The 22215-nt window shown below is 46.4% G+C and overlaps 1 protein-coding gene across 2 annotated transcripts; it reads right to left on the bottom strand.

Annotated features, from left to right (window-relative positions):
• Nucleotides 1–2683: 2683 nt before the first annotated feature.
• LOC113971073 (transmembrane protein 182-like) lies at nucleotides 2684–18117 on the bottom strand. 2 transcript variants are annotated; one of them, XM_027690622.1, is made up of 5 exons: nucleotides 17853–18115; nucleotides 15198–15315; nucleotides 13293–13391; nucleotides 10586–10723; nucleotides 2684–3062 (listed from the first exon to the last, which is right to left on the bottom strand). In XM_027690622.1, exons 1-5 carry the CDS (start codon nucleotides 18003–18005, stop codon nucleotides 2833–2835), a joined length of 738 nt encoding a protein of 245 aa, XP_027546423.1. In that variant the 5' UTR covers nucleotides 18006–18115; the 3' UTR covers nucleotides 2684–2832. The 2 variants fall into 2 exon arrangements, with proteins under 2 accessions (XP_027546423.1, XP_027546424.1); XM_027690623.1 differs by lacking the exon at nucleotides 2684–3062 and adding an exon at nucleotides 3459–4494 and having other exon boundaries at nucleotides 17853–18117.
• Nucleotides 18118–22215: the final 4098 nt, after the last annotated feature.

Genomic DNA, 22215 nt, shown 5'->3' with positions numbered 1-22215 from the left:
TTCCTCCCTAAGGCATGACTGCATGATTCAGCTCAATGTATTCCATAAATGCCTTGATGACATTAAACTAAATTTTTTAAAGAACAGATGGAGAAAGTTAATAAATATTTCATTCTATAATATAAAACTCACTTCTATATTCACAACTTCAGGGATGCTCAGCTTCACAGATACCAATAAGTCTGATGGATTTCTTGCTGCATTCCCATTCTTCTGCCCTGGTGTCTCTTATGGGATCATCATTTCTGCATGCTTGGATTGTTTTATGGGATCAAGGAAAGGCAAGTGACTGTAAATCTTGACCTCCTCTGCTCCTGGATTATATACTTTTATTCTTTGTGACCATAAGTGTTCGTCTCCACATTGAATAGATAATTAAATGACAAAAATTATTCAAAGGGAATTTATAGTGAGAAATTATCCCTTGAAGAACTGATAGGGCACAGGCATAACCCAAGGAGATACCAGGAAAAAAAAACAGTTTAGAATGGCCAAATAAAACACTGAAATATCTGTGTATTTATAAACGTCATGAAAACATCCATTTCCTGGAAAAAAACATGATTTTTACCTGCATAACCCAATTCTATTCAAACAAAATTTCTATGAAGGGAAAACAGTGTGAATATTGCTTAAGAACTGGAGACCAAGCCAGTTATTCATATGAAAGAACTAATCTTTCCATGTGGGAATTACAATTTCTCACTCTATGTATGCCATGAATCTTGTAAAAGAATAATTAGAACTTGCTCCAAAAGGAAAGAAATGCCAGACTTGAATAATATTTTAGGAAGAGCATTAACAAACAGTTTTATACTGCCAACAATCTTCTAGAAGAGATTTACATTCCATTATTAATTAACTGTACTGAGTCAATAGCATGACATAAAGCTCAGGAGATGTATGTTTAGCACAAACTCTGACATTCAGGAGAACTGCACACATTTGGAGGAAGTTTGATTTAAAATTTATGCAAACGAGCTCAGCAAGCAAAGACCCCACAAACTACTTCAAAGCATCACCATCCAGCCCGAAAAACATGACAAGATCAAATCTTTGTCATCTCTCAAGTGTCTTTCCAAAGCCCCGCATATTCAGTGTAAATTATATCCCCCCCCAGCACCTGGATGGTTTGGTGTAGAATTAGGGATGCTTTGCTATTCTGACACTGCCATGTCAGACAAGGGACACCTGAGTGATTGGAAGAATTTAAATATATCTAAATTATATGGAAATTGTCCTTGTGGAGTTGACTCCTGTGCAGAGTCCGTAGAATACAAGGTCCCACGCTGAGCTGGCTGACAGGGCTGACCACAATCAAGCAAAGAAAACATACCAGGGCTATTGTCCCCTTCCCCTTTCCCCCCAGCTCTGACCATCCTTCTGGTTTAGGGTTGAGAAACCTCACAAAACTGTGTCCAGGGAAAATATTAAATTCAGAGTAACGACAAAAATTATTCCAAGGGAATTTATAGTGACAAATTATCACTTGAAGAAGTGATGGGGCACAGACAACCCAAGGAGATACCACGATATCATGCTATTGTTTCCCCCTCCTTTTCCCTCAACTCTGGCCATCCTTCTGGTTTTGGGTTGAGAAACCTCACAAACCTGCAGGGAAAATATTAAATTCAAGGTAACGACAAATATTATTCAAAGGAAATTTATAGTGAGAAACTATAAGAACTGATGGGGCACAGGCATAACCCACGGTTTCATTGTTCCCCCTCCTTTTCCCTCAACCCTGACCATCTTTCAGGTTTTGGGATGTGGATCCCCACAACACTGTGTCCAGGGAGAATATTAAATGTGGAGTAACACATTGCTGTAAAGAAATACTAATTAATTCAGGTTAAGTTTCATGCCACAGAAATTGGTTTATTCCCTTACTGAAAGTTAGGTTAGGTCCAGGTAAATTTGTATCTTCAGAATCAGGGCTTTTAAGGAAAAAAAGTTTCTCGTGTTTCCCGACATCCCATTAAAAAGGTTGTCCTTTGACGTCAATTAGAGCCAGCTAAGGAAAAAAAATCATCCTTAATTGCTTTTCAGAAACAGACATTAGAATGTCCCCCTTGCAGCCAGATTCGATTACCTTTTACAAGAAACAAGGATGCTGGGAATGCCATAAAACTCCGGCTCTGCTGAATATGGATGTGGGGCTCTGCTGACAATCCACGGAGCTGCTTTTCCTTGGGCTGCACAGAAATCTCACACAAAGCCCACAGACATCCCTAAAGTTCTCCAAAGTGTAAAAATGCCGAAGCTGGGTTTGCACCTGGGGCTGGTTTTGGGACAGCTCTGTAGTGGAGCGAGGCTGGGAGAGCTGGGGGTGTTCACCTGGAGAGAAGGATCCACAGAGACCTCAGAGCTCCTTCCAGGGCCTAAAGGGGCTTCAGGAGAGCTGGAGAGGGACCTTGGACAAGAGTCTGGAGGGACAGGACAAAGAGGAATGGCTTCCCACTGCCAGAGGGCAGGGTTAGACGGGATATTGGGAAGCAATTCCTGGCTGTGAGGGTGGGGAGGCCCTGGCACAGGTTGCCCAGAGAAGCTGTGGTTGCCCCTGGATCCCTGGAAGTGTCCAAGGCCAGGTTGGACGGGGCTTGGAGCAACCTGGGCTAGTGGAAGGCGTCCCTGCCCATGGCAGGGGGTGGAATGAGATGGATTTAAAGTCCCTCCCCACCCAAACCATTCTATGGATGCTCAGTGCTCCAGCCCTGCCTCCACGTAAGAGTGAACGTAATTTACCCCGACAATTATAACTACAAAAACGATCTAGTCCTCAAAAACTTGTGCCTGTTTCTTTACATCACCAAAGCCTTCTCCAAACTTGTCTTACTCCAGGGACTCCATAATGTCTCTGCCCACCAGGAAGAAGAGGAGTCCAGCCAGCAGGACCAGGGGCACCCCGGCTGCGGCGAACATGAACGACCACCCGTAGTAGACGTGCACGGGGACGTCGTCCAGGCACCTCTCGCTCCTCTCCAGCAGGATGTACTTCTGGAAGTCAGCAGCAAACTCCTTCCACATCACGAAGAGAAACACCAGCAGGAGAAATAAACCCCCTGGAAAGAGAGACAGAGATGAGTTATTGTCTGCACGTGGAACACGGGAGTAAAAGTAAGAAGAGATCTCAACAGATCTCCAGTTATCCCTGCAGGTCCTTCAGCCAAAGCTTACTGTGGCAGAATTGTTATCCATGATGTTGCTCTGCAGGTTCCTGTGGAAGCCAAGACCTCTTGTCCTGGAGGAGACCCACACTGTGACCAGTTCCTGCCCACTGACACCTTGTGCTTTAACAACCAGGCTCTGCTACAGCTGGAGATGGGCACGAGGAGCCATTGTGAACACCACTCATGTTCTCAGCAGGGACCTGAATTCCTCTCCCAACAGTGCCTTTTTGCCCTTTGAATTTCTCTGAGATGAATGAGGAGACACCAAGACTCACTTTTTCCTTTTTCATACCTACCCTTCCAAGCAGTGTCAGATCCAACTTCCAATTTCGAAATGCAAGGATATGGGAATCAGTTCCTGCTGATGGCAACTGAACCTGCCACCCTCAGCAGACACAGATGACTCTATTTTGCAAGGAAATAACACATAATAAGGTGGGAAAGGCATGTAACCCTGAGATACCAATCTTAGATGGGCTACAAAATAACAGAGTAATAAAAAAAACAATAAGCAGCTTTTACCAGGAGGCCACAAAGACTTCACATGGGCGAGTGAGACCTCCTGGCCCTCCTGGAGCCAGACAGAGGAAAGCTGAGGCCACACAAAGCCTGAGCAGTGAGGGCAAGGTCAGCATCTCTCCTGGAGGGGTCTGCTCTCCTTGGAGCCTCCCTGGCCTCGCAGGACGCCCATGACCCAAACAGGTCTCCCAGGAGACCTCCCCATCTCATATTTCCAGCTGCATTCCCGTCGAAGGTCAGCGGGAAGAGCTTGGTCACATCTGAAAAGCACGTGGTGAACAGGCACCTCCTGGACCTGGGGCCTTCAGCGCCTTAATAGGAACCTCCTTTCCCCATAATCCAAGTGCTGGAGGTTTAGTTTCCCCCATATGAAGCAGATGACAAAAACTAGAGTGGCCCAAATACTATTTACTGCATATAATTAAAAATATATACTAGTTTTAATATGTGTTGAATTTAAACTGCACTCAGTAGTGATGGTGTGATGACAGGTCTGAAAGCCCTTCAGTAATATCTGATCTTGGTACTTCACAGCCAGAAGCTGTTATTTTTAAAAGGTGCTGTATAACATATAGATACACACACACACATATGAAAGAAATACATCACAGCTTATAATATTTTTATGGTAGAAGTGAACAGCTCGAAATTAATTCAGTTGACAAGTTACCACACAGCTCCGTGGATGTGTTGTGGCTTCTGCAGGATTTAATTTCTCCCCTTGCCATTTTTAAATCAAAGGTAGTTGTAGCATATTTCATTATTCTCCCTGGCAGCTTAGACACTCCAAAATCCAACTCTTTTGCTAAGGAAAGGAAGGGGGTAAAGCCTGATGTTGATTTATCTGCTGAGTGATTACTGAATCCTCAGTCAGAGAAAACATGCCAGTGTTTTACTGTGATTCTGTTTAAAATGGATATAAACAGCCAAAAATGAGATTTGCAGGAAGGTAAGAAGGTTCAAAGTGCTCACTACGAGTTATACAGAAGTTGAAGCTACCCATCCTAAACTGTCACATCCATTACACTGCCTTCCATGCCCTGAAAAATGGAATCTTATCAACAAAAAAATCAGCCTAACCCTATGAATATTCTTTACCTCGCCCTACACTGTCATTTCAAGTGGTTTTCCCTGATGTGGAGAAGTCCTTGTGTTCTCTGGAGAGGCAGGCGAGGAGTTAAACAGCAGCTGCTGGAACATTTGCATGTTCATTGAGGTTTTGATACCACTTGAAATTAAGTGCACAAATAAATATTTTACACTTACCATGATAGTTGTATGCTTAAAATACCAATTATTCTACTGTAAGAAAACCATCGTGTGTTTAAATAGTCGCATGTCCTTTACAAAATACAATGTATTGATAAGAAGGCAATTAAGTCTTTATTACCGATGTAATTTAAAATTAAATTAATTAGATAGCAACTGAACCTTGAAAAGTGCTCTTTTAAAGATCAATTTCTATTTCATTAACTTATAATACCTATGGTAAGAGACACAAATGAAACCGTAGCCCCAGTGGGAGAGAGAACGTGGCCTGGTAAAGTACTTTGGAATTCTCCTGGTTTTCTTTAAATAACCAAGAATTCTGTGCTGACTTGTCCCAGGACAATTTAGATGGTGTAAGTCTCCTTTTTTTGAAGTAATCAGATCAAAACCTTCCAGTTCTTACCGAGGAGGGTGTGAAAAGTCCCACGAGCGGTGGCCCCATCCCCAACCTTGCCAGGAGCTAAGGATTGGGATTGGTGCCTCCCCTTGCCCCAGGAGAAGTGCCAGGCCTTGGTAGGGAAGGATTTATTATTAAACAGGTACTGGAGGTGATGGCACGGCCATGGCATCTAAATTAAGAATGTTTTCACACTCTGGGAAAATGACAAGAAACTGTAAAGTAAGCAGCCTTCTTCCCTGGAATAATTACAGCTGAGTGACAAAGAGTCCCTGGGATTTGCACCATGTCCTCAGCAAGAAGAGAAAATCAGAAGGGCAGGTGTAGCCAAAGGACGGTGGGAGCACAGAGAAAGGGCAGCTCAACAAAAATTGCTCAGCTAAAAATGCCAGTTTGGAGCAATCACAAGTACTCATGAAACTGCCTAAAATTTGTCACCCTCACAGCCATCAGCAGACTCCTCATAACGACAAACCCAGGAGCTTTCACCTCCATGTTATTAAAGTGTTTGGCATTTTTGTTTCAAAATGCTGTTTTATTTTGGATTTTTCATCTTTTGAACAGGTCTCACTTTACCACCTCCTTTCTTGGATGCTCTGGAAAGTCATCTTTGTTTCCTGCCAGCTTTTGATGTGCAGAGACAGATTCCCTCCTGCCTTGGGCAGCAAAATGAAAAACTGAAGAAAACGCAATTTTTCTGCCCTAAAAATGAGACTGGCATCGGCACCCACACCTGTGAGACAGGATGCATGTTGGATTCGGGGAAGGGGAAGTGAAGCCCTCATCAAACCAAACCATCCTTACAATGCTCTCAGCATCCCTGTGGTTTCTACTGCTGGAAAATTACCCAGGTGATCTCTCTCCTTCTCTGCCTCTGTTCATCAGGATGGTACAGGAAAAAATTAACTGTGAAACTCCATCTCGGTGCTGATGAGGTCAATGGCATCTTCTGGGGAGGGGCTAATTGCAAGCAAATTGAAGTGGGGTATTAAATCTGTCTCCTTTGAACGCTGCAGAACAAGGGACCCCGGTGGTCCATCCCCCCCTCCCAGAGCTGCATCTTCCCTGTGGGTAAATTGGAGTCGAGCTTTTCCTTTCTCTCTCTTGATTTCCTTGTGACACCTTTATAGCTGCTAATTGTAGGGACAGGTGAGTGAACTCAATCTTTAACTCTTATTCTGTGGAAGCTACTGAACTTTTGTGCAATCTGCTAATTATGAGAATAATGAACTTTGACTCGTTCTCCTCTGTCACCAGTTGCCTCTTAAGGATGTTAATAACGAGGAAATAGAGGGGTGACCTTCAGCTGCCCTTCCAGAAGTGTCAGCCTTTACTGCACGTGGGGAGCCTCAGACTGCCAAAGAGCTGCTGGATTTGGGATAATCTGAGCAAAAATTTCAGCACTTTAACTCACAGGACTGGGAAATCTGCCTCTTGTTTTCATGCTGTTGGGTCACATTGAAGAACAAGTTGGTCCCACCACGAGCAGGGATGCCACCCACTAGACCAGGTTGCTGCAAGACCTGTCCAGCCTGGCCTTGAACACTTCCAGGGATGGGGCAGTCACAGCTTCTCTGGGCACCCTGTGCCAGGGCCTCACTTCTAATGCCCAAAAGAAATCAAAACTGAGGAGCACAAGGTAGAGAAAAGGAAGAAGTACAAGCAAAGTTGTCTCAGCATTTCAAAGAGTTTTCAAAAGCTGCTGCACAGAGTGCACCCACCCCTCTCAGTGACACTGTAGTGATAATTAATCATGTTCCCAACTGACTTTTGAAACAAGGGGACAATTATTCACCAGGCAGGATCTGCCTCCCCCTCGGAAGCGCTGAAGCTCAGGCCGGGGTGGCAAATGCTGGAAGGGAAGCAGCACACTGGCTATTTACTTGTGTATTCCAGGTTTTGGGAGCAGGCTGGCAGGGAGAGCTGCCCAGCTGGGGCAGTGGACATGCAAATGCAGCAGCAGCAAATGCCAGATGGGCTCTGGCTGCCTTTCCCAAGTCACCCAGCAGAGGAAATCAAGGGACGTGGTTCTGGCCCTTTGAAAGGGCTCCCAGAAACACCTCCCATGGAGCAGTCCATTGGTTACAGTGCTGGCACACAGTCACATTTGTCCCCTTGAAAGGACAAAAAAAAGGCTTCTCAGAGAGGAAACCCAAAGGGTTTATGGAACAATAACAACCTTCACCCTTTAGCACTGGATTCCCCTGGCACAGAGGGACACACGTGACTCCTCAAGACCACGTCAGGCTGGTTATCCGTGAATGCTTGGGAGTGAGTTTTCAATATCTTTAGAGCCTTTTGGTGGGAAGAGTTACATCATTTTGCAGTGGTTAACTATGGCTGTGTTGTCACAACCTCCACCAAAAGGAGGGAGTTCGTGGGCAGAATGGAGCTGCCTACGAAGGATTCCCTGAGAGGTTGACATGGTGCCCCATCTCGCCACCCGACTGCCAGCCCACCTTCCCACTCTGCAGATTGCCAGCATTTTCACACTTCCTCGAGGAGAGATCATTTCTGCAAGGGAGGTTAATTAACACTGACCCCCAGGCCATGATTAGAAGACAAGAAGCGCTTTCTCCTGCATCATCCCTCCCTCCATGTCCCGCTGTCCCAGGAAAAGGGGTGGCTGGGGAGCTGAAGCTGTGGTGAATCTATTGTTCCTGCTGCTTAGCACAATTATGCAAAGGATTTTTAGAAAGGATAACGAGAAAATAGCCACGGAGGGATGGAAGCTGAATCCATCAGGAAGCCAAGGCCAAGCAGGATCCAGAGGCCTGAGTTCAGGATAAGCCCCCCCAAAATAAAAGGAACAGCTGGAACACTAAGGAAACTTTGCTGAAAAACATCTTGCATCCTCCTGCTCTCATTTGGATTGAAAATACAGCAGGAAGTGTCTTCCAGCTGAACTCGTTCCCCTAACGACTGTTAATAACAATGATTGCTGTTCACATTGAAGCTGCATTAATACAAACTTCAGTTTTAACAGCAGCATCTTTGTCTAATGCCAAGAGGTTTATGTGATGCATAATCAGCTCTCTTAAAAAGTGTCACATTCTACGCCCCAGCCCTTTAATCAAGAAGTAGTCAAATAAAGTGCAAAAACAATGAAAAAAAAGAAAAAGAAAGATTTTCAGTCTCACTCGACACCCTTTTCTGTGATATCTCTGCCCAACATGCAGAGTGTACACACACCCTGGGGACATCTGCTGCCTCCCTGGGGCCTGGGTTACGGATGGGAAGAGAAGGTTTCCTGCTTTGGTGCAACCCTTGGATTTTTATCCATTATGGGGTTACAACAGCCCCATGGAAAGCTACAGGTTTGGGGCAGAGTGGCTGGAAATCTGCTCAGGGGAAAAGGACCTGGGGGTGCTTGACAGTGGCTGAACACAAGCCCGGGTGGGCGAGAGGCCAAGGGCACCTGGCTTGGATCAGGAATAGTGTCACAGGCCCTGTGCCCATCCCTGTGCTGGCACTGCTGGGGCATCTCCAGTGCTGGGGGCACTTCTGGGACCCTCAGACAAGAGAGACAGTGAGGGGCTGGAGCATGTCCAGGGAAGGGAACGGAGCTGGGGAAGGGTCTGGAGCACCAGGAGCAGCTGAGGGAGCTGGGGGGGCTCAGCCTGGAGAAAAGGAGGCTCAGGGGGGACCTTCTGGCTCTGCAACTCCCTGACAGGAGGGGGGAGCCGGGGGGGCGTCAGGCTCTGCTCCCAGGGAAAAAGGGACAGGACAAGGGGAAACAGCCTCAAGCTGTGCCAGGGGAGGTTCGGGTTGGACATCAGGAGGAATTTCTTCCTGGAAAGGGCTGTCCAGCCCTGGCACAGCTGCCCAGGGCAGTGGTGGAGTCCCCATCCCTGGAGGGCTTTAGAAGACAGCTAGATGTGGCACCTGGGGACACAGATCAATGTTGGGACCTTTCTTATTAAATATTTTCATTAATGTTTTCAGCTCTCCCCAAATTCGGGCACACTTAGAGCCTAAACTGAGAGCAAAGACACTGCCTCATGTTTGATTTATGCCAGATATGAGGAAGCAGAGCCCGGTAGAGGATCTGTAATTAAGCTGTGGTTTTTCAGAGAAAGGCCTGATTTCATTACCAAGTTCTTCACTTGGCACAGCTCAGCTGAGATCCAGCCTGGAGCTGCTTGAGTGGCAAAAGAGCTTTTTTCTGAGTTTGAGTTCCTGGTAGTGAAGCCAGTTATTCCTCTCAAATACAGAAAAGGAAAAAGCCCAAGTGATAATTCAATGGAATCATTTGTAACTGCAGTGGGAGTAATGAATAAATGCCTATTTTTAATTCATTTTCCTGCTGTGCCACCGCTTCATCTTTTCAGGTCTCCTTAAGCCAGCCCTCCCATTTTGGATGGCAGGGTTTGCCTTTCATCCCTCTGTGGGTTTCCAGATGTTAACAACAGAGGCAGGAGCAGCCTAAATGCAAAGCCTGACTTCAGGGAACAGAGTGGGGCTGATGCTGCACAGGCTTAACACAGCTTTACTCAAATAAAAGGCTCTGCCTGTCTGGGTTGCATAGAAGAGTAGGAGAAAAAAAAAGGCAGTTTTCAAAAATCTTAGCTTTGATAGGATTAAGTTCAGCCTGGAGAAGACGGAGGGGAGACCCCATTGCAGCTACAACTTCCTCGGGAGGGGTAGAGGAGGGGCAGAGGAGGGGCAGGAACTGAGCTCTGCTCTGGGGGGACCAGGGACAGCACCCAGGGAATGGCTGGAGTTGTGTCAGAGTAGGGTTAGGTTGGATCTCAGGAAAAGGTTCTTCCCCCAGAGGCTGGTTGGGCACTGACCAGGCTCCCCAGGGCAGTGGGCACAGCACCAAGGCTGCCAGAGCTGCAGGAGGGTTTGGATGATCCCTCAGGCACAGGGTGTGACTCTTGGGGATGGGCCTGTGCAGGGCCAGGAGTTGGACTGGGTGATCCTTGTGGGTCCCTTCCAGCTTGGCATATTCTGGGATTCTGTGAAGGACTATCTTGCTAAAGCCTGACTGAGCACAGAATAATGGAATTCCAGAATGGTTTGGGTTAGAAGGGACCTTAAAGGCCATCTCTTTCCAAGCCCCTGCCATAGGCAGGGACACCTTCCACTCATATGGCTCAGAGCTCACAGGGGTTTAATTCCAGGGAAGGGGAAGAGGGAAATCATTTACTCCAAGCAGCGCAGCTCCCACCAGAGCCCCAGGCAGCACCTCATCCCCACCTGCCTCCCCTGCATTCCACGCCCTTACCTGAGAGCAGCAGGAATCCACCTCCCACCTTGTAGGAGCGGGGGCTGACGAAGGGAATTCCACAGACCAGCAGGAGCCCCCCCACCAGGGCAGCAGCCACGGCCAGCAGGATGAACGCCGTCCAGAACCCTCTGTACACTGCACAACAGGAGGGAAGTCAGGCAAAGAACAGCAAAAGAGGCTTTCTTCAGTCTATCCTTGAAGATCTTGGGACTTCTTTTCCAACCTTAATGACTCTGTGTTTAACCAACAGCAGAAACAACCACCTGCAATGGTGTCGTGTCAGGCAGAGTCAAGGGTCCTGCTTTGCCTGGAACTGGTGCAAGTTCAGGGGGAATGTCATGCCCTACATAATGGAATTGGAATGAGTACAAGGGGCTGGGAGGGTTTGCCAGGGAAGCAGGCCACAAAAGGGGGGAGAGGAAAGGACACTGTGCTCAGCTGGGCCTGGAGGGGGATGGAAAAGCTTGGTAAGAAAGGAAAGAAAAGAGCAAAATTTGGAGAGGTGGAATCAGCCCAGAGCTTTGTTCTGTTTTAATTAATGCTTAGGGAAGGTGCCAGGTTCCTGGTTTAAAATAAGGGCAGCGTTTGTTGGCAGGACTGCAGGGAAAATGGGAGCTCCTGATTTCCCCCATTAATGGCCTTTGTGACTGAGCAGAACAGGAGAGGGGAACAGCTGCCTCTTCATCCACTGAGCTTGGGGGTTTTGCTGTGACTTCAGGCAGCCACCCCACCCAGGGCTGAGCAAGCTTGTGTCCATCACACCCCACAAGATGGGACAGGGTGGGATTTAGTCCACTTATTTCAGTCCCCCTGCAGCCAAGTCTCTTCCAGTCACTGCTATAAACCTTAGCCAAAGGTGGTGTCTTCCAGCAGAGAAGACCCCCCGATGCCCCACTCGCTGCTCCCTTGATTTATCTGATCCCCTCAGACCAGCTCACCTCGCTCCGCCTGTTGTTTTTCAGAAGCTCTAGTCTGAGAGATTTAAGCCGAGCACGAGCAAGTGGGTAATGCTGAAATGATTCACACTTGAAAGAAAAATGATACCGAGGAGATGCGTTTTCCTCATTTGAAACCATTTTGTCAGGAGAGCCACTTAGGCAGAGATAAGTATCTTGAACTCTCCAAAACCACTGAATTCATTTTCATGTTTAACCTCCCGTCACCCATTTCTCTCAGGGAGCCTCAGAGGATGCAGATAAGGCAGAATTATCTCTGGAGCAGGTAATAGCTGGAGGACCCTTCTTCTTGGACAGCCTCCTGGTCTGTCAGCACTTGCAAATGAGGATGGACTGGTTAGAAATGAAAGGAGTGTTAACTGCTCCCTGCAGCCCCCCCGGGGGCTTTGCAGGGAGTTGGGGCAGTGGAGGATCCCGGTGCTCCCACTGTCCTAAATGTGGGGGCTGAGACACCCTGCTCATGTCCCCAGGGATCACAGGGGTGGGTGGCAGGCAGAGCTCCCTCCCCAGCACCTCCATGGAATCATTAAGGTTGGAAAAGATCTCTATGAACATCGGGATCTCCCTGGGACCTGTCCCAAGAGAGGCAGCTGGGCAGGGTTTCATAGCAGGGGCTGACAGACAAGGGCAGATGCCTCCAGCCCTTTATTTAGGATCGGAAAAAAAGTGCGTTTATCAGCAAGACCATTCAGAAACTGGACGTCATTCCTGCCTCTCCTAAGCAGGAAAAATCCCACTGCTTAATCCATGTGTTTGCTGCACATCCTGCACCCAGCTCCTCCACCTCCTCCCATCCACAGGTCCCTCGTATCCATTTGACACCACGGCGTGTTCCCCGGGGCAGGAATTCTGCACAGCACAACAAGAGAAACTGGCTGCTCTCCCTCACATTCTCCTACTGACAATCTTTTTTTTTCCAATTAATTTCTCATAACAAAAAAAAAAAAAAAAACAAACCTAAAAATAAAAAAAGGTACTGCTAAAGGCTAAGGAAAAGGTCAAGATGTTTGTTTGTGCAGAACGTCTGCCCTGCATCCCCGGAGGCAGCGCAGACTGATGCACACTATTTAAAGAAATCAATTCATTTCAAAAAAGATCATTGAATTAATTCTAGCTGCTGCCACCAATTTAGCAAATTAAAATTCCTAACAGCAGCTGATTCATTAAAGAACTCGGAAAATATAGAGAAACATAAATAAAAAGGGAGCTGGTTGAAAGGCAGCTCTCCAACCATGCCGTGTTCAGGGTATTAAACATAAGCCAGTCACTTATGGGGATCTTCTGACAATTTGGTCCTTAACTGATTTTCCAGTGTTTGTTTATTTTGTCTTGCAATAAATCAACACCAGAGCTCTCCCAAGAAGCCTGACTCTAGGACTGAGTCAGCACTGGGATGAGTTTGGGTTTTCTGGATGAAGCCCTTTGTCTCCAGCTCCTCCCAGTGAGTGAGGAGGTGGGACAGAGTGGATTTAATCTCCTGCCTGGCTCATGGGAGTAGGTGCTGAGCACACAGTGGGAGGGTGCACAGCTCATGGCCAGGAATGGCAGGTCTGGAGCAGAGAAGATGTGGGAGAACATCTTGATGTGCCCACGGTTTGGGGCAGTTAACTAAGCAAGGCCAGTGTATAAAGGAGTCTTCCAAAAATCCATGCTTGGCCACAGGCATTTACAAGGGACTGACACACATCCCAAATCTCTACCCAATCCCTTGGGAAAGGAGCTGCTGGGGGAGGAGGACAAAAACCCACCTGCAGTTGTGTCGTAGGAGGGATGGGGCAAAGGTCCAAGAGCAATGGGCATGGGGAACAGGTATCCATGCATGCAGAACTTGGGATGTGCTTGGCTGGCTGAAAAAGAGTAAAAAAATTAATTAAATCCCTGTTTGCTTTTGTTTTCTGCAGAATCACCGTTACAGCACTCACATGGGGACATGTAAAACCTGCAAAACCCTCACTGAAATCAGAAGGCTGGGGAGGAAAAAAGGAGGGTAAATCTTGGTTAGATAAATAAAATAAAAATGGTGAGAGAGGGGGGATATCAGAGGATCTGAGTCTGTGACTGGTACATCTTCTCATTTTCATAACCTGAATCTTAGGTGGACATAAATCATGAAAGGTGGAACAACTGAAATCAGTGTAAATATTCCCGTTGTTGTTTTCCTCCAGAGAATGTGCCAGAACACCTGGAAGTGGCAAAGGTGTTTGGGTACCAGAACAAGGCTCCTTACAAGATCTCCAGTTGGTGAGAAGGGAAAGCACAATTAGAACAGAAGTGCCCCATCAATATTAATACCACTGAGGCTTATCATGATTAACAGTAATAGAATGAATGTTAAATGAATTAATTAATGGTTGGCCACTTATTTAAATATGTTCCCCAGCTCAAAGGAACACTTTATAATAGGTGGACATTAGTTCATGCTAAATTGACTATGGAATACCTATTGAATTAATTATTACATCCACGAGAGCAGCAAATTAATTTGCCATGATCAATCCTATTATAATAAATACATAAAGAAGCAGCACAAATTTGCCAGTTATCAGAGTGAGTCATTTCACTTCAGGTGACATTACATTATGTATTTTTATACAATGTGATTTGATAGCAAACTCCCTCTCTCCAGCCTGTCCTTTCCTTATCAAAAACTTTGCGTGAAAAACCTCACGCGGCTCAGTTGAACGGTGGCAGTGACTATTCCTGCAAGATTTTACAGGGAACAGGTCAGGGACTGGGGGAGACAGCAAAGTCATTTGAAATTTTAATCACTGCAGAGTAGATTTATTGTGGGAACCTGCATTATTTGCAGCCCTGCGAGGCCACTGTGCTGCTCCACAACCACGTGAGCACCTCCGAGAGGATCGAAGCCCCAGCGGGCACAGGGTCAAGGTTTTAGTGGTGTTTAAATCCAACACCCTTCACTGCACAAGGGCCACCAGTCAGCAGCAGCTGGGGTCTCAGAACAGGTTTCACCTTCTCCTTCAGTATTTTTTTTTTTGAAGAGTAAATGTGCTTTCAGAAAAAAAAAATAATTATTTGATATCCCTCTCTGTTTATTCTCACGTGTAATTTCAGTGACCTTAAAAAAGCAAAGCAGAAAAGGTCTTAAAATAAAGAGCATAAACACATGTGTTTATGGCCCTCCATGGTCCACCACTGGTCCTGAGCATGCAGACACCACACATGTGCATGTCCAGCCTCCCCTGTGCTGAAATCAGTGGGAGGTGGGAATGCTCAGCACCCTGATGGTGGAAAATAGGGTGGAAAACAGAAGACCAGGAAGGGCATGGGCTCAAGTTTAGCAAATTTAGCTGAACACAAACATCAAGAAGTATGTGAGGAAGGGTTGTGGAGGTATGTGAGGTGGGTTATGAAGCCACCACTTCATAAGACTTTGAAAATTATTTATTAAATGGCCCAAAAATGTTTCTGCATTTCTGTGAACAGCCCTCTGAGAGTAAAATCCAAGTTTAAAAAAGAGCACAGAAAGGGCACAGAAAGGGTGAGCCAGGTTTGCTTTGGGGAGGGAGACACTGAGAATGAAAACCACGAAATAAAACCACCTCAGCATCCCTGGGAGCCCTCCTTGCGATCGTCTCCCACTCAAATCATGAGCAAATGCTGTGGGTACGGGGTGGTGGCATCGTACTCACTGTACCAGAAGGTCCAGATGGTCTCTGGGTGGCCCTCACCAAAGAACCAGCACCTCCAGAAGAAGCCCTCGTGGTGGAACGTGAGGATTTCCTTCCCGGTCTCCGTTGGCATTTCAGCCTGTGGAGGAATGAAAGTCCAGCTGACACAGGGAAGAGCAGGGTACAAAGTGTGTATTTTTTTGCTTGGGCAGGTGTTGCTTTCATTTTCTGACGGAGTTTTCATTTGTTGTTTGAGTTGGTTTCGGGGAACAAGGAGGCAGCTGCTGTTCTTGACTTTCTGTATCACAGCTCCAAAAGGTTCTGATAACAAATTATCCAAAATCCAGACCTGCACAAACCAGCTTCTTCTTTAATATCCTTCAACCACTGATGGCCAGGGCTGGATGGGTATGGCAGGGAGCTGAGCATCTGGGTGTGTTCTACTTCTTAAACCCCTTCCTTCAACCCCCAGACCAGACCTGTGAGCACAAGGTTTCGATCTTTCCAGAGGGGAAGATACTGCAAAGTTTAGCTGAGGATTATTTATCAAAAAATTGTTAAAACTACAGCCAAAATCAATTTTATCTTTATCACATACAGTGTGGTAAAGGAAACATGACTGTAACAGAACTATGTTTTGTGGAGGGTGGGGAATGTCCACATGGGAATTGACCCTGTGAACCAGAGAAAGGAGATGGGACTCAACAGGGAGGTGCTGGAAGGAACTTATCATATCATAGAATGGTTTGGCTTGGAAAGGACCTTAAAGGCCAACCCCTGCCATGGGCAGGGACACCTTCCGCTAGCCCAGGTTGCTCCAAGCCCCGTCCAACCTGGCCTTGGACACTTCCAGGGATCCAGGGGCAGCCACAGCTTCTCTGGCCAACCTGTGCCAGAGCCTCCCCACCCTCACAGCCAAGAATTCCTTCCCAATATTCATCCAACCCTGCCCTCTGGCAGTGGGAAGCCATTCTTCTTTGTCCTGCCCCTCCAGACCCTTGTCCAAGGTCCCTCTCCAGCTCTCCTGGAGCCCCTTTAGGCACCAGAAGGGGCTCTAAGGTCCCCCTGGAGACCTTATACTTCCCTCACCTCAATTATGACAGATTCCAGAGCTCTGACCTGATTCTCCTTTTCCTTTCAGGATAAAACACTGACTGTGACAAGGGTAACATTCATCCCTGAAACCCCCTCAGCTGGGTGGCTGCTGACTTGGTGCATCCACAGCAATTCCACTGTTTGTCAGCCACTCAGCCCAGCCTTATCTGTGAGGAACAGCATTCGACGGTTTAAGAAAGGACAGAGAAGGTAAAAACAGAGTAACAAAAATAGAAATAATAGAAACAGTGTCTGAAATAGAAATAAAATAGCTCAGAGGGAAGAGTAAGAGCAGCTCCTATTTCTGCCTGGTGCCTTTGAAGTTGCTCTGCTTCAGTGACAGGCACAGCAACACTTGGCCAAGAGCGCATCTGAAATGTTTGAGATGCTTATTCACGGCGTGCACTGAACCATCTCTGCTCTCTCCACTTTAAAGGACAACAAAAATGGGAAACAATTAACATTGTCACTTCCCAAGTGCTCAAAAACAGCAGCACTTCTCTGTCCACAACTCTGCCATCTCCAGAGCTTTACTGTGCTGCTTGAAATGCTAAAGACCCCATCCCTGTTTCACTTCTTCAAGCAGTTTTTTCCATCATAATGTTTTTTTTCTCAACAGAGAAAGTCATTTGGAACCATGACTCAAGCAAACAGTGCCCCACGTTTGATTGTGGGATTCTGAAATGAAAGGAAAATATTTCTTGCTGGCATCATGATGCTCACCCAGGGTGAGTCACCACACGAGGGAAAAAAATCAAACCTAATTGGATTGAACTTTGAAGTAACAAAAAGACTGCACACAACAAGGCTTTTCCTGTCATTTTGTAATTGAAGCCACACATTGATCAGCACAAAAACATTTTGGAGGAGTAGGTGGCTCGAGGAACTGAGCTGGTTGTTATTTCATTGAGGAGTCAGACAACAGCAAGTGCAGCGAAAATCCACCTTTAGAAAGAATCTGTGAACGAGTGACATCAGTCCTTGGCACTAAAACACCAAACTGTCCTTCAGAAACTACACTTCCCACTAACTAAAATCCTCAATAAACCTTAATTTGAAAATATACAGGTCTCCTCTTGTTAGTTGGGCAGGAACTTGTCAACACTGCTGTGCATTTGATGTTCACTTTTGTTTTCTGTCTCTGCTGCAGTTGTATCACTTCAGGTGTAAGTGATTCCCAAGCCCCACACTTTTAAATATGAACTAGTTTTAAATGAAGAAACTACAGAGAGAGAAATCTTTTAATGGCAAATATCAGCAGATATCTTTTGTCTTTAGAAGGAAATGCTGTCAACAACTAAAGCTCTTACATTTTTGCCTTTCATTCCTTAATGTTCATATCTGCCAGATTACAGAGGTGCTGTGCTGTCTTAATGTTTCCTAGACACACTTTACTTCAGTCAAAATGCTCAATGCCATGGAAAAGCCTGTTTGCATTTTAAAAAGTTGAAAGTTTTAGCTCGGGCTGACGTTTTACATTAACAGGTCACTTGGAGCAAAAAATATTGTCACGGACTTAAAAATTTTAAATTATTTACAGAAGTTAATTGTTCCAGGGTAAGACAAGATTCCAGAGCTCACCTCCCCGGTGCTCAGAGTGCTGTTCTCATGCTCGAAGACGCTGCAGGTCTCCGTAGCCAGGAGCCAATAATCCGTCCCAAAGGCGACGAGGAAGAGCAAGACGCCGGTGCCGCCGAGGATCCCGGCTGCCAGGGCAGCTATGCCAACCTTCATGGGGCACCACGAGGGAAGGGGGGATCAGAAAAGAAGAAAAACCCTGATTTTTCCCGGGTGGCTGGAAGAGAGGGGCGAGAGGAGTGCTATTTTTGGCCATAGGGGATGATCTCCTGGCTGGTATGAGTTTCAGTGGGTGGTGGAACAGGACTAAGAAAAGCAGATGACCTGGTGGAACCAAACAGCTGTGGCATTAGGGATCATGACAAATCGCTCTGGAGGCAGAGCAGGAAGGGTTCCAAGGGAACACATGGCTGCTCGTGTCAGAGGAGAGGAGCAGGGAGCCCTCAGTCACGGTGCTCAACTCCCAGGACACCAGGGAGTTTTTAACAGTCTTTCTGCACAGATTAGCAGAAGATGAGCCTGATGTGAGCAGAGATGAACTAAAACAACCACACCACACCCTGGAGCCCTCAGTGTCCTCAGCCTTTGCTGTGAGACACCTCCAGCTGTGTCCTCACAAGTGTAGTAGAAGTGGCACTTCTGGAACGTGCTTCTCCTTCCTCCTCTGAACAAAATACACCTTTCACACAGAGTAACCCCAGAGATCCAAGAATAACCCTGAAATACTGGTGATATCCTAAATATCCTGGCCCTCTTGGAAGAGATGCACTCAACCAATGCAAACACCTCTCCACCAGGCAGGTCCACATCGAGCTGCACCAACCAGGTGGACACAACAATGCACCTGGGATGTCTTACTGTGCAGCTGTAGGATGATGTTCCCTCTCCTGCCATGGAAGAGTGGCCTATACAGCACCCATTCCCCTGCCACCACCTCAGCCTGCTGTGGGAGAAGTGTCTCCTGGGGACGAGGACATTCCTGAATGGAATTTCATTGCCATTTGGTTCCTAACGTTTTTGGCTCCTGCTGGAGCATCTGCTGTAGATCACTGCCAGGAATGGGATGCCAGACTAGGAAAATTATAATTTCTGTAGGGCAATAACTATATTCCTGTGACATGCCAGGAGGCTGGGGGAGGAAATTCAAATGCAACTGAAAATCAAGTTTTGATTTTCTAACCTCAGCCTCAGTCACGACCTGTTCTAAACAGGGGGAGGGATGAAGATGTTGACTTCCCTATCCTATGGGAATTTGTATTGCCAAATTAACTTCCAAATCAATTTAATATTTAAAGTTACCTGTGATCATATGGGTATCTTATAGCAACCTCACACTGGTTATGGGACCTGGAGAGAGTTGGGTATAATTTTGACTACACTTGTACCCAACTGCTGAGGCCTATGGACTGATGGATATACTCAATCTTCTTCTATAGGCACAACAGACAAATTATAATAATTTCTTCTATCCTCTGCATTGTTTTTACTTAAATATAGCAGAGGTAGCTGTTAAACAGCACATCAGACCTCTCTTCCTCAGTGTCACAGGGGCAGAGCTGCTGTTTGTTTGACCTGAATGTGAGCATGAGGCACACCATAGGATCCAGGAGTGAGATCCCGGCCCAGAGAAGTCCCCAGACTGACACAGGGAGAAAGGAAAGGTGGGACAGGTCACAACTCAGCCACAGCCCTGTGATTCTGCAGGAATAAACACACACTGCCCCTCCATGGGCACTGAACTCACCCTTCCATGTTGTGCTGCCACCTCCACTGGAAGCACTCCCGGATCCTGCAATAGGTTCCCATGCAGGTGCTTGTGGTCAACTCTCCCTACACCTCCACTCATCCCATTCCTACACATATTAACCCTCTCCCAGCCCAACCCATCCCAGCACATCCACTCTTTTTCCATAACACACCCATCTCAGTTATCCCGTGCTTCACAGCTGCAGTGAGATGAGCTCTTTGCATTAAGCATAAAAGGGTTAATGAAATACAAATCACAACATATCTATCACCTAAATCATCAATTAGTGTAATTTCAATCAGTCACCATTTAACTAACATGCAGTTCTGGTTCAACCTGTCTGAAGGGACAAGGAGAATCCTCGTGATCTCCACCTCAAAGCTGGACACGGCTGACGGGGGAGCTTTGGCAACTCTTGAAGGAGCTCAGCAAAGACAAGGCTTTGCATTTTCGGAGATCACCCTGCAATTGCACAAAATTAAAATGCAAAGTGGGCACTTGTGCATTTAAAATTTAAAAAAAAAAAAGGGATTAATGCACACTTCCACATTTCTGGGTGTGTTTTGAGTCAGCTGTGTTTGGCATTGCTGTATTTATGCTAATGCACATTCCCAGTTAGTGCTGTTTGCCATTTGGAAGGTGTCCTCAGCAATTCTGGGTCCCATTGGCAGAGAAACCCCTGCATGGCCGAGGCAGAGCATTGCTGGTGCCCAGCCTTGGCTCCTCACGGGTTGCCTTGTGCCCAGTCAAACATCTTCCAAATTCCTGGGTTGTGGAAGAGGAATTGAGTTCACAGGGTTGAAATGTCTCTCCGTGCAATGACCATCCCACTCCTGATGGGTGTTCCTTTTCAAGGACAGGTTGGATGGAGTTCTGAGCAACCTGGGACAGTGGAAGATGTCCCTGCCCATGGCAGGGGGTTGGAACTGGATGATCTTTAAGGTCCCTTCCAACCCAGACCGCTCTGTGATGATTCCATGATTTCTTGGTACAGCCCCAAGCACGTGCTCATCACCTTCAGGATCTGAAAAATTCCTGGACACGATGGACAATGAGACCATGTGGTCTCTCCCACAGCCTGTAGAAACTGGTAATGGTGTTGGTTGTCCTTTGCAGCCTGTGTTGGGATCTCTGAAACACTACACCAAAGCTAGAGAGGTGTATCAACTGAGCACCACCACGATCCGTGCAAACTCAGACACAAAGACCCTTTAATTCCCAAGGAAAACAACCCACCCTTTCCTCCCTCACCTCCTGTGGTGCCAGCAGGGACCTCTCTTCAGCATCCTTTTATCCACACAGGTCAAACTCTGGTGCCACCAAGGACAGCCCCAGGACTTAGCTGGAAGGAAGGTAAAGTTATAACCTTGAGCATTTTATTATTTCCTATTTGATCCTGATAGTTTTTTCCCCACTTATTTCAAATGAAATTGTGAATCTCCAAAACAAACACGTTCTAGCAAGAAGCTGAGGCAAGTCAGTTCAGATTTTTCCCAGAATCAGTGTTTTACCTTTTGACTGATCAAAGGTTCCATCAGCACAGTCTGTGTTGTCATTATTTCTTGTGGTTTGATCTGTGCTCACAGGAAAATTTACATTTTATGTAGTTAGAGCAACATATTTTCATTTTTTCCTGCTGAAAGCAGAAATTTCTTGGAATTTGATGAACAGATGAGATTTCAGGGCTGCTTGTGGAGACTCCCCCAAGTTCCTTTGGAGATGTTCAGACCTTTCTGCATCAGAGCTTGGCCTGATGATGGTGGATGGTCAAACCCTGGAATAGGCTGTTCAGGGCACTGGTGGAATCACCATCCCTGGAGGGATTTAACATCCATGTGGATGTGGCACATGGGTTAGTGGTAGACTTGGCAGTGCTGGGGAACAGTTGGACTCAATCTTAGAGGTCTTTTCCAACATCAATTATTCCGTCATTCCATGATCTCTCACACTCTGAAGGATGTTCCAAGCAGTGTTTCCACAGGTAGGTGAGGTGAACATGTCTCATGAGTCTCTTCCTCTACTGTTGCCTCCACAAACCTCAGAACAAGGAGAAACCAAAGACAGCAAAGCCAACCAGACCATGACAAGTGCTACCCAAGCACCTCCAACTTTGCCTTGGAAAAGCCACCAAAATCCCCAGATGGCCAAAAAGAGCAATCCCCCAGTCTGACCTGTGCTGGAAGGGAGAGGAACAGACACCCATGTTGACATTTGCCCCTTTAATTCTGCATTACAATTATAATCTCCAGTTCATCTCCATCACATGCTCCTTTTTCATGTCTCCCGTCTCCACGTCTCTGGGAAGAAGCACATAAAGCCTGGATGTTGAAAGATCCTTAATGTTTCCTAGGAGGTTGAATCCCCTCCAGGACTTGAAGTCAGGAGAGAAAAAAGCTCAAATTTGCCTCACCTGCTTCTTAAGCACTGCTGGGCCTTTCCAGGATTAAGCCATTATAATCTCCTTAAGCAGTTGTGAAATTAAATAAACACAAGAGTGATTTTCTGCTCAAAATACAAATATTAAAACAAGTCCACGTGCTGAAATGCCTTTTGGAATTGTGAGTGCTAAAGAGATTTTGCCTGATTTTTGAAGGGGCTGCTTGATCTGTGTGCCTGGAG

The sequence above is a fragment of the Neopelma chrysocephalum genome, unplaced genomic scaffold (assembly GCF_003984885.1).
Source record: "Neopelma chrysocephalum unplaced genomic scaffold, ASM398488v2 Primary Assembly neopelma1_81, whole genome shotgun sequence".
Lineage (NCBI taxonomy): Eukaryota > Metazoa > Chordata > Aves > Passeriformes > Pipridae > Neopelma > Neopelma chrysocephalum.
Note: the sequence above shows the minus strand (reverse complement) of the source record. Positions and strands in the feature narration are given on the sequence as shown.

Coding starts and splice junctions, on each gene's coding strand:
- LOC113971073 (XM_027690622.1), bottom strand. CDS start 18,005: ATGAAGGTTGGCATAGCTGCCCTGGCAGCCGGGATCCTCGGCGGCACC. Junction 10,724..13,292: donor CTCCTACGACACAACTGCAG/GTGGGTTTTTGT, acceptor CCTGTTGTGCAG/TGTACAGAGGGTTCTGGACG. Junction 3,063..10,585: donor TGGATTCCTGCTGCTCTCAG/GTAAGGGCGTGG, acceptor CTCTCTTTCCAG/GGGGTTTATTTCTCCTGCTG.